This window comes from Cebidichthys violaceus, unplaced genomic scaffold (assembly GCF_023349555.1).
Source record: "Cebidichthys violaceus isolate CVI_PGR_0920_01 unplaced genomic scaffold, fCebVio1.0.p SCAF_3, whole genome shotgun sequence".
NCBI lineage: Eukaryota > Metazoa > Chordata > Actinopteri > Perciformes > Stichaeidae > Cebidichthys > Cebidichthys violaceus.
In genome coordinates this window covers 18,692,904-18,705,367 of record NW_027176483.1, presented here as the reverse complement: position 1 = coordinate 18,705,367, position 12,464 = coordinate 18,692,904, and the positions used below count along the sequence as shown (strand labels likewise).

General features: G+C 43.4%; 2 protein-coding genes across 2 annotated transcripts; both read left to right on the top strand.

The window, feature by feature from the left end:
- Nucleotides 1–15: 15 nt before the first annotated feature.
- exosc6 (exosome component 6) lies at nt 16–1,696 on the top strand. Its single transcript, XM_068723202.1, has 2 exons — nt 16–359; nt 847–1,696. The coding sequence occupies exons 1-2, from the start codon at nt 82–84 to the stop codon at nt 1,391–1,393; spliced, it is 825 nt and encodes a 274-aa protein (XP_068579303.1). The 5' UTR covers nt 16–81; the 3' UTR covers nt 1,394–1,696.
- Nucleotides 1,697–5,050: 3,354 nt separating this feature from the next.
- Nucleotides 5,051–5,799, top strand: LOC137881504 (histone H4). The gene has a single exon (XM_068723478.1). The coding sequence runs from the start codon at nt 5,148–5,150 to the stop codon at nt 5,457–5,459; it is 312 nt and encodes a 103-aa protein (XP_068579579.1). The 5' UTR covers nt 5,051–5,147; the 3' UTR covers nt 5,460–5,799.
- The last annotated feature ends 6,665 nt before the right edge of the window (nt 5,800–12,464 follow it).

Genomic DNA, 12,464 nt, shown 5'->3' with positions numbered 1-12,464 from the left:
GACTTGCTGGGTTTCCCGGGGACATGATTTGTGCCGGACTTGTTCAGACGCCACTCATTTTGCACCAAACATCCATGCGCCATGCCGACTGACACCAAACGTGTACGCGGCCCAGAAGCGTCTCAGAGTCCGTCTCTGTTTGTGTGCAAACCTGCGGCCGCTCTTCCCTCGCACGGCCCGAGAGCGGACGGTCGTCAGCGGGACCAGGTGGACGTGCGGCCCGTGTTCGTTCGGTGCGGGCTGGTGAGCCAGGCTAAAGGCTCCGCGTACATCGAGGCTGGAAACACCAAGTTGATGTGCTGCGTTTACGGCCCCAGAGAAACGGAGCGGAAAGATGAGACCGATATGAAATGTGGAAGGTATGTAGGGATTTCATTCGTGTATACATTTATTTAATTTTGCTTTGTTAATTTATAACACAGTAAACACACGTGTTAAAACGAGACTTACACATTCTGCCTGAGTTCATAAGCAGTAACGCTCGGTTTTGTATGACGAGCAGCTTTTGTTAGCTGAACGTTAACTCATTAACAAACTTCAGATAGTCAGTCCAAGTATTCAACGGAAGTTAAATACTCGAGCTTAAAATAAGAACGTATTTCCAACGTTGTACTAAAAAGACTAAAAATAAACCACCAGAGTTACCACTAATAATGTTTTCAAATATAATGCCATTTTGAATCAAGCAAGTCTGTAAACTGAGTTTAGCCAGGTTACCCCTCAAGCGTCTGCATCCCTACTTGCATCCTATGCATTTGAAGTGGATGTTTGTGATGGGGTTCTACAGGAAGAGAGTACATGAAGACAACAAAGCTTTATTATAATAGTATTTCTCTGTGTATCCAGGTTGACTACTGACATGCGCTTCGCTCCATTCTCCTGCCCGGAGAGGGGCTCCTGGATTCAGGGGAGCCAGGACAAGGACCTCTCCCTGATGCTGCACGAGAGTCTGCAGCCAGCCGTGTGCCTCCACAAATACCCCCGCTCTCAGGTCGAGGTCAACGTGATGGTTCTGGAGAACAGCGGTTCTGTTCTGGCCCACGCGGTCACGTGCGCTTCGCTCGCCCTCGCAGACGCAGGGATCGAAATGTACGATCTGGTGCTCGGCTGTTCCATACGCCAGGATGGCGCCTCTTACGTGGTCGACCCTTCCTACGCGGAGGAAAACCGTTGCGGCTCAGTCAGCGGCGAGAGCCAGGGCGGTCTGACCGTCGCGTTCCTTCCCAGCCTGAACCAGATTTCTGGGCTGCAGTCGGATGGAGAAATGGCTGAAGAGACTCTGACAGCCGGGGTGCGGACCTGCATTGAGGGATGCTATAAACTGTACCCGGTCATCCAACAAGCCCTGTCCAGGGCTGTGCGCAGGGCTGCACCCCCACCGTCAGAGAGATGAGAGACTCTAACCAATAACTGCTCAGTTCATAGCTTTTCTATTTCACCATTGACGGTCCTTACTTTGAGAACATAACCTGTTTCTATGTTTGCTATCATGTTCTTGAAATGGAAATGTTGAAGATAGTGTGTTTTCTATTAAATCATTTGTCAATGTGCTTATATGGTCCATTCTGTATTTGGGTTATGAAACTTGTAATCTGCCTGACATTTGGGAAGGAGAACACACTTTGTAGGTTGGATTATTATGAGGTTGCTCATCTGGGATAGTTCCTGGATGTATTGTCATGGTGCAAACTACTAAGTGGAGAAAATACGAGAAATGCACTCGTGTGAAAATTGGCAGATGTCATATAAATATCCCAGATGGATTTGGTCAAAGAAAGATCTCCATCTCAGCTGTTGCTCTGCCATCAGCTTTGCTGGAGTTTGTCGTGAGAAATAACCTCAATGCCACTAGAGGTCCCCCTACCTACGGTCCAGTCACCCGATGGTTTGTGGGTATTGGCTTTGATGATTTTTTTTTTTTTTAACCATGTAGGTTTTCTATTTCTAAAATTTCCTCAAGCCAAGAAAAGCATTTTTTTGTCATCACAATGTTAAAAACAACTGCGCAGTGGACTGAATACCCCATTTTTCACAATTTAGAAATGAAATAGGAATCATTACAATTGCAACTTTTTTTTTTTTTCCCATCCTTTATTAAAGTGAGTAGATACCACATGAGACACAAAGGACTCATATTTTATTCATCCTAACTTTCATCACTACCATCGTCATCACGCTCTCACTTTCAATATTTAATCGCTCAACTGACAGACCTTCAGGAGGAGGAGCTGAGGGTTGTGGCTCGACAGTGCCGTTGTGTAACAAGCTGACAGAGACCTTGCTGATGACTCAATGGTCCAGTCTTTCATACTTTGGACCGCTAAGAAGAGGAGCTTCATGAAAGAAACAATGTTCAGAATCTCTCTTGCTTTGAAGGAGTAAATGTGTTAATCCAACAAGAGACGAACAGGAACACAACACGCGTACGCCGTTTTTTCAGTGACACATTTGCCCAAACACGAGTCCTAGCCAAAATGAAATCAATCCCTTCCACCGGAAACGCCGGTCTCACACCAATAGACACCTCGCCTGGCAGCACCCTTAACCCCATTCCATGAAGAAGGATGTTATCTCCTGTATCAGTCTTTTTCTGAAAAACAACAAAATGGACTCCCGAACATAGGAGTTGACGGCACCCGTATCCCTCAAAATCATAACATGTCCCCCAAATTAATGTGGAAGCCCCCCCCCTACCTAGACTGCCTTAGGCCCCCCAGCAAGCTGGTTACTCACCTGAAAGCTCTGGATGTGGCCCCAAGACAACTGCTGACCACAGTAAAAAAAAAAAAAAAAAAACGAGCACAAAGGGACCATGTTGCTATAGCCACCCAGGGACACGCCACAAAAGCCCAAACTTGAACACAGTAGAGGACCATGCAATCACTGCTGACGTCTCACACCTGTCCACACGACCAACCTCTCCCGACTGAAAGAGCAACAACACCAAATCATGAAAATCAACTTTCCTATCCGAAATGCATCCCCCAAACAAAGGGTGTTAACACGACCAAACGACAGCCTCAAACGAATCAAATGTGGACGGACGAGGCCCCACTTATCACTAACCGGGCCGCACGGCCATGACAAAAAAGAGGGAGATGCACACAACCAAGCCGATTAACAAATTATTAATTCATTTGGAGTCAACATTAAAGGAAAGCTTACTAACTGTGGCGAGTTCAGCAGTGCAGGTGGGTGCACTAGTGGAAACGTGTGTATGCGATGCTGTATGATGTAGAAACACGATCCAAAAAAAACAATCCATTCTGATGTCTCGTCATAATTTCAGAAGTAATGATGCAATTTTACTATTGAATAGAATCGTTTACCTCTATTTATTTCTGCTACACCTGCTGCTTGTTTTTTTGTTTTATATGCATTCATTGTATTTTCACCCAGCTCTTCTTCTTTCGTCTGCTAGTTCATTACTCTCAGCCAAACACGCCGTCCAAAACAATAACAGTGTGCAAACTGTTTCCACCCCACTGTGTATCTGGGCGTAGAGTAGATGCTGGGGGTAGTGTGTTATCACTACCCCTACCAACTGGGCGGCTGAGGGTGGTGAGCGAGGAGTGAGTAGGAAGTCATTGGCAGTATAAAACAGGCTATAAAAGGTGTTTTGAGAAAAAGTGTGTCACCGAAACCAAGTGAGGTCCTTGAGCATGCAGCCATAACTGGCAACGCAAAATATTGTGCAGTTGGCTGCAGCAGAATGGGAGATTTGCCGTGGATAGACACAGAGGTGCACACACACACACACACACACACACACACACACACACACACACACACACACTCAGGATGCTCATACAGGACTGATTGTATATTCTCCAGGCGGACATCAGCTGCTGATATATCTACAGTCACACCATGACTGTCATTGATACTGTACTTTAGTATAACTTAAGGTACCTGTTGAGTCTTCTACCAAACTTTTATCTTATAGGACAGTGGTCCCCAACCACCGGGCCGCGGACCGGTACCGGTCCGTGGATCATTTGGTACCGGGTCGCACAGAAATAATACATATATTATTTCCGTTTTATTGATTATGAGAGGCTGAAAGAAGTTTTATTTTGAAAAATAACCGGATTCTCTCGCAATTTCATCCGCCTGTGCCTCTTGACAGATATCAAGACGCTTGTCTCGGTCACGTGACACATTACCTCAAAAATTAAGCCCGCAAGCTAGCGAAAATGAGTAAAACACTTTTGGAGAGCTTCTTTGCAAAGGAGAAAATGCTCACTAAAGAGACAGAAGAAGAGCCTACAACTTCCAAGAAAAATAAATCTTCATTTAACAGACACTATCAGGAGTCTAATTTAATATCAGGAGTAATTCTGACGCGCCAAGCCCGCTCTGCATAATATGTGGCGACAGAGGAAGATCAGCTGCTGGAGATTGTAAATGACGGTGGCCTTAAAAGTGTGTTTGAGACAACAACTCTGCTGGTGTTTTGAATTAAAATCAAGGCTGAATATCCTGAGATCGCCACAAAATCACTTGGAAAATGTCTTTGTGAAGCGGCATTTTCTGTAGCGACAGCAATGAAAACAAAATTCCGAAGTAGGCTTTACAAAAGGAACACACTTCGGGTGTCATTGTCTCCCATTACCCCCAGATGGGACCGTCTCGTTGCAGAAAAACAAGCTCAGAGCTCCCACTGATTCAGCGTTATTGTGAGTTGTATTTTGTATGCATTTTATATTTGTTTTTATGTCGATCGTATAATTTTATTTTGTCGTGTTTATCCGCCACACCTTGAAGGCTGGTCTGTGAAAATATTGCCTTACATGAAACCGGTCCGTGGTGCAAAAAAGGTTGGGGCCCGCTGTTATAGGAGACATGCATCCCTGATCCCTGATTAATGTTCTTGGTCAGCAGGTGGCGCTGATGCAGCAAAGACTGTAAAAATCAACCGTCATGAAAATCCAAAGAAGAAGAGACCCCCCCCCCCCCCCCCCCACACACACACACACACACACACACACACACACACACACACACACACACACACACACACACACACACACACACACACACACACACCTCCTCTCTCTTGTCTTCTATCACGTCCTCAGACAAGGTTTAAATATCAGTGAACCATCAGTATTCTTCATCTTGATGAAATACTCTGACCAGTGAAAATGAGCGGAAGAGGAAAAGGCGGAAAAGGACTCGGCAAAGGAGGCGCTAAGCGTCACCGTAAAGTCCTCCGTGATAACATCCAGGGAATCACCAAGCCCGCTATCCGCCGTCTGGCTCGCCGTGGTGGAGTGAAGCGTATCTCCGGTCTGATCTACGAGGAGACCCGCGGTGTGTTGAAGGTCTTCCTGGAGAACGTGATCCGTGATGCCGTCACCTACACCGAGCACGCCAAGAGGAAGACGGTGACCGCCATGGATGTGGTGTATGCTCTGAAGAGACAGGGACGCACTCTGTACGGCTTCGGCGGTTAAACTCTGATCACACGTTGATTATAAACCAAAGGCCCTTTTAAGGGCCACACACTTAATCAAGAGAGCTGACTTCCTGTTAATGTCTTTGACGTTGTTCATGATGGTGAACATCCGAATCAGGCATGGCAACTAGCAAGAGCTAAAGGAATGTTTCGGGTATAACTAGAAACCATGTATGTGCTGCCAAACGCTATTATGAATTGTTTATTGCATGACTTTATAGATGTTTATCCTATAAATGTGTTTGGTGTCAGTTGTTGCTTCAGGTCATTCAGGTTTGTCATCAAATAAACAATATTTAGTTTCCAGTATATTGGGTTGATCTAAGAAAGGCTTTTATTGTGTCAGAGTAATAAACCACATTTTTAACCACACCGCATTTACTCGTCATCTTGGTCGTTAGTTGACATACAATTATACATATTTTATTTATACGGCCATATCACGAATCAATGCCTCAAGGATCAACCACGGTTTTGTTTGTTTTTAAATATTGGACATGATAATAAGCAGTATAGAGTGTGGCCATTTCAGTTCGCAGGTCTATGCTTAGAGGTCAAAAGTTGGGTGTAAGAATCCAATAGTTTGTAATAGTAACGTCTTGCAGAGCTAATTCCTTGTTGAACTTTGATCTGCTGTATATATTGTAGTTGTGCAGGTACACGGTTTTACAATGTAATTTGAAAACTGTGACACGTGTTTCATGTTCATTCACCTTAATTTTCACTTCGAAAGATAACAGAGTCAAACTAGACTTAAAAAACCTGTCTGATCCCTCAGATGTGTGAAGTACATCAGAAAAGGTCGGTATGTGGAGTGAGGAGTAGTCTATGGCAGTGGTTCCCAAACTGCTTCATTCCACACACACACACACACACACACACACACACACACACACACACACACGGCTCATGTTACAGACCGACTGGCGGCAAAACCAGGGAGAGAGAGGGAGCGAGAGAGAGAGGGAGCGCGAGCGCGAGCGCGAGAGAGAAAGAGGGAGCGCGAGAGAGAAAGAGGGAGCGCGAGCGAGAGAGAGAGAGAGAAAGAGGGAGCGCGAGCGAGCGAGAGAGATTTTTTTTTTTTATTTTTAAAATTCTTTTATTGATCCAGAACAGATCACAGTCACGTCATCAACCCAAACAAACAAGAAAATAAAACAACTCCAACAACAGAAAACTACATATCAAACATGAAACTCAGCTTTTTCTGCTCCAGAAGGTGCCTCCATGTGTGGACTGATCGAAGGAATTTGGTGACGTCACTGAAGTGATCACTTATTCTGACAGATTTCTTATTAAATGTTTGATCCAGATATGAGTTGATTTCTTCCAGTGTATACATGTCTATTTGTTTGCTGCAGGTTCCACTAGCAGACATGTTTAACTCAGTCATGAGAGAGAGAGAGAGAGAGAGAGAGAGAGAGAACGCGAGAGAACGCGAGAGGGAGAGAACGCGAAAAAGATAAGAGATAGGAAGGAAGCGATGTACCAAGATGGACATATGTGTGACTGATATAAAGCGCAAATCAGATGGAAAATGTGTTACAGCTGTAACAGGCGACGCGACGAGACACATCTGTCCCTGGGCTTTACAAGCACTATGGTCAGCCAAGAAGAGAGACCCCAGTGTGTTGTGTGTCTTAAAATACAGGCGGCAGACAGTATGAAGCCCACTAAACTGAAAAGACACTTGTAAAACCGCCCCGATCATGTGAACAAGCACCATGACTTTTTCAAAAAGAAATTGGAAGTAGAGTCACTTTGTAAAAGCTGCATCTGTATGTCACAAAACACTTTTATTGAAAGCAATCAGAACGAACCAAGTAAATCCACATCAATCATTGCTGGAAGTGTTATTTTCTTGTTTGAGAGAACCTGCTGTTAAATGTGTGACCGTGCCAATGTTCCTACATCATCAATTGTGGATCAAACAGGTCTAATTAGGTGTGCCAAATAGATTGTCTTAGCTCTGTAGAATCTGAACTGTATAACTCTGAAAACATTTCAGTCAGTGCTCAAAATTACTGTTTTTTGACACCTGATGAAGTTTATGAATATTTAGCTCTGATATATGTATTTAAAGCATTACTTTCCTGTCCAATACAGGTGACATTTATTTGTGTTTAATCATTAATAGTAGATCTACTGATGACTATTTATATTAAAAGTTATTGTCAGCAGAGGACACGTTCACAGTGAGCTTCAGTTTATTAAAAACGGATCAACATCAGACGTGACCCAAACGACGATTTGCAGGCAACTAAAGGATATGTAAAATCTGTCATTTTGACTGTTTTTTCGGGGACCAGCTCCCAACGTCCACGCTTGTGGACTTAACGTTATATCACCATGAACCCTCAAGAACTTGACTCTTCGACAGACAGCCCTGAAGCCCTTACAGAATCTGTGGGAACGCGTCTTAACCTTTTATAAACGAGGCCTATTTGCAGGCCTCAGCTCAAATAAAGATAAGAAATACCTAATTAAGTGTATAATTAAATTAAAAAAAAAAAAATAATAATAATAATATTTTTTTGTATATATTTTTGAGATGAGAAAAATCATGGAACTATCAGTATACATGTTACAGGTTAACATAAGATAAGGATGGAACACAGCACAACTTGGAAAATTCAAAAGCTCGCTCTGGAAAAACAACAATTTCAGGATATTGTTTTTTGGAAAGTATGGAAATCCAAGATTTTAAATATTCCCAGCTCTTATAACAACTGATAAAGGCTCTGTATACACAGTTATACATAGATACAGTGAAACATTTATAAAATATAGAGCATATAAAATTAAAAACCTGATTCAATATTCCAATATTTGAATAAAAAAATATTTTTTAAATTCAAAAACACTCTATATCACTTCTATGTATCACTCCTGGTGTTCAATGAATCAAAAGACAGAAGATTGGACCTTTTTTGAGTGTTTTAAGCTCTTTTTAAGCCCTTTTTAGTTGTTTAGTTTAAGGTCACATACTGCTTCAGATTCAGCCCACTCTCTCTGCTTAGGGCTGTATCTCAGCCCCCCTTCCTCCGATTTTCACCATTGAGACATCCTTCGAAGCGTAGGAGCCAATATAATTGCCTGGAATTGAAAGCTAGATGACTGACAGCACTATTAGCCAATAAAGCTCAAAAACGTCCCATCTGATGGCAGATCTGAAATCTAATTTGCTGAGCTTCCAACCCTCCCAAGAAGCCGAGGAGTGTCGGAGAGACACGAATCGAACGGATTCACACGGAGCACATGCAGCTGGACATGCATGCAGTGGAAGTACGGAGATATTTACTTTTTTCGCTGAGATTCGACCAAAAGTGAGTACAATATTCGATGAAAGCTGTGTGACTTTTTGTGTTCGAAGCTGAATATCTCTGCGATGGTTTACCGGAGAGAGAAATGGAAGATATGTCCGTAATCTCCGTCAGGCGGACATGCTTTTTCGTGCTGCATGTTCGTAGGTAGCACGTTGCTAACGGAGTGTAGCAGCTGTTTTCTCCGGTCTGTCCCAGTCATATCGAGTATGATTTATGATATTTTGTTATTTGTTTGCTTGGCTGATGGGAGATGTGTTTGTCTCATGTAGAAGTGACCGAGTTCATGTTGTTCCCAGGACGCTGAGGTTTCTGCAGAACTATAACATCATTATATTCGTTCTTCGTAGGTTCTCTGCCAGTTACTTTTAACACAAAACTCTCTAAGTTTTTATGTACTCTGCGTCCAAATGGGGGACCCTCGGGTTTTTAAACACGTGGTTACCAGGGGAAATCCGAAAGCCTAAAAAAAGGCAGTATATTTTTTTTATGTGAAGCTGTTGTCTGAGCTCACGTGCTGAGAGAAAACAATGGAAACAGCAATCCGGATGAACAAATGGTGCAAATCCTGAGCAGAGTTTGGGGGACAGCCAGCAGCCATATCACGAGGCACCGTTCCACATGAGAAGGCTGTGAAGAGCTCAGATCAGAACTCAGCTCATTCGTCTGTAACGATCCAACACCAGCTGACCCACAATGAGCGGCCGCGGGAAAGGAGGAAAACCGGAGTCTCAATAGACAGTGTGCTCTGTTTTTCATTGCGGAACTTGTGCGCGTTTATCAAAAAAAACAAACAACAACAACAACAACAACATCTGTAAGTAGAGCGTGTCCTGCTCTCAGCGCCCGGCTGGGCTGCTGCTAGGTGCTATGGCTCCACGCACAGTCATTCCTCAATACTCCTCAAAATTTGGGCAGTTTTGGGTCCGTCTGAAATACACTGGTGTCGGTGAACCTCCCAGCCGTGATCATGTTGGTGAAACTCTTCTGTTTGACTCCTCCTGGATCAACACATCAGAAGTTTACTCGTACATTGCTCAACCAAGCAAAAGAGACTTTGAGCTGTGCTTCTTTCATGAAGCTCCTCTCAGGCGTTTCCTGGAAATCCAACGCTCAAAAGATTTCGAATCTAGATGGATAGACTGGACAATTGAATCTTCAATTCAAATGGACATAACCACTATAATAGTGAAGTTCTGGACAGGTAGAATACCTGATGCTGACATTGAGTTATACCTGAGCAGGTACTGCGATATCCTGCACACTAACAAGCCGGTAGATAACTTCGGTATCTGGTACGGAGTAAGGAGATACAAGGTGAAACTCCGTAAAGACATCAACAGACATCTTGTATCCATCCCCAACTCCATCTCCCTTGGTCCCTACAACGGACGCATCATATACCCCGGTCAGTCAGTCACCTGCTTCATCTGCCACTCTGCTGACCACCAGGTGAAGCAGTGTACTTTTGTCAAATGCTGGCGATGTAGCGGTTTGGGCCACAAGGCCAAAGAGTGTCCCGCAGAGAGTCAGTGCAGCCTGTGTGGAGAAAAAGGCCACACCTTCTTCGGCTGTCCTGCCTCATACTCCAACAAGGCGAGATCTCAACACCAGTCTGCTCCCCATCCTTCCACCCTGCAGCTGCCCAATCCTCCACCCCCCCTGCCTTACCCTGATCCTCCTCCACTCCCCCAGCCTCAACCTGATCCTCCTCCACCCTCCCAACCTCAACCTGATCCTCCTCCACCCCCCCAGCCTCAACCTGACCCTCCTCCACCCCCTCAGCCTCCTCCGGATCCTCCTCCATCCCCTCAGCTGCCTGACGGACAGCTGGATTTCCACCAGCTTCGGGCCCTTTTCCATCCCTCAAACCTGAGGCCGGGACCTGCACCTCCTCGGACCCAGCAGCCCTTTGCAGATCCTCTTGCTCCTCCACAACATCCTCCACAGCGAGATCAACCTGCCACATCCGAGTTTCAACCCTCAGCTCCTCCTCCCGATGATGATGTCTCCTCTCTTTCAGGTGAGGGGAGATTATTTATTGTAAGTGAATCAGTGAGTGAGAATAGTAGTGATGAAAATGATTATGAGAGTGCCAGTGAGAGCCCCAGCTCAGAATTCAGCTCGATCGGTTTGACAGCTGGCCAGAGAGCCAGCAGCACCCCTCTCCACCCCCCCACGGGTGCAGAATCAGACTCTTTCTCTCCCACACCTGAGTTCCCTGCCCCCACAACTAGTGAGACACAGAACGATGCACCATTCCAGTTGGTCACCAAGAAAAAGAAGAAGAGGCGAGCCCACTCCACCTCTCATAAAAATGAGAAACGTTTAAACGATAACCCGTCACCATAGCTTTCACCTCTACTCCATTATGAGCCTTCTTAAAATCGCCACCTGGAACGTTCGTGGAGTTCAGTCGAGTGTTTATCGACAACAAAAAATGAAGTATTTATTGGACACTGACTTTGACATTCTATGTACTCAGGAACTTAGACTAAAAACTAGTAACGACGTTGACAATGTGTGTGACATGTGGCCTAAAGGTAAATGTGTAATATCTATAGGTGAGAGCAGCGCTGATGGTGTCAGCATTTTTTTTAAGACTCATGATGTTGTCATTATTAGAAAAAGGGATATTATTCCAGGTAGACTTTTGATGCTAGATTGCCTTTTTAGAGGAGAAAAACACCGAATAATAAATGTTTATACTTCTCCCGACAAATCCCAAAAAAATCTGTTTATTTAAAAGACTTAGAGAATTATTGTCAGTAGGTTATAAAATTATATTATGTGGTGACTTTAACACAGTTACTGAAGACAAAGACAGATGTAGTAAGAAGCCCTTCAAACTGAGTCCAGAAGGCAAATTTTTAAAACAAGTATGTGAAGAAACTAAATTAATAGTATGTATGTAATAATAATAGTATTAATAGTAATAATGTATGTAGATCTGTAAATCCTTCAGGATATGAATTCACCAAGTTTGACTCAAACACCAAAACTCGTATAGACAGAATTTATGTATCGTCACACTTCAAAGCAGTAAACTATAGAACCATATTAAATGACTTCTCAGATCACCTCATAGTTAAAACATCTGTATCTTCTGGAACCTCAGCTAGCAGAGGCTTCTGGAAACTAAATACTCAATGCCTAAAAAAATACAGATTTATTAAAGGAGCTAAAACAGGAAATACACAAAATAACACAACTAAAAATCCTAACCAAATCTAACATTAAACTATGGGAAATATTGAAATATAGAGTGAAAGATTTCTTCAAATTCAAATGCAGAGAATTAAATAAAGCAAAAAATACATATTATGATGAATTAATGAAGCAATACATTAGTCTGAAACAGAAGAAAAAAAAATCTACAGTAGATGAGGAAACTATGACAAGTATTAAGAAACAAATAGACAACTTTAATCATGAGTTATTGTATAATATTTATAAACAGTCACACTTAGATAATTCAACAACTTAACGTCAGTAAAAGTCCTGGTCCTGACGGTCTGCCCACTGAGTTCTATCCGCTTTACAACAACGACGTCTTAAACCTCCTCACTGCTGTGTACAACGAAGGTATAAACAGCGGCTGTATGGGAGACTCCTTTTATCAAGGTGTTTTATGTTTATTGTTTAAGAAAGGTGATGATGCTGACTTGGACAACTGCAGA

What these genes read in the sequence shown, in the direction of transcription:
- exosc6 (XM_068723202.1), top strand. Translation starts at nt 82, where the DNA reads ATGCCGACTGACACCAAACGTGTACGCGGCCCAGAAGCGTCTCAGAGT. An exon ending in ACCGATATGAAATGTGGAAG is followed by an intron (nt 360 to 846) that starts GTATGTAGGGAT and finishes CTGTGTATCCAG; the next exon opens with GTTGACTACTGACATGCGCT.
- LOC137881504 (XM_068723478.1), top strand. Translation starts at nt 5,148, where the DNA reads ATGAGCGGAAGAGGAAAAGGCGGAAAAGGACTCGGCAAAGGAGGCGCT.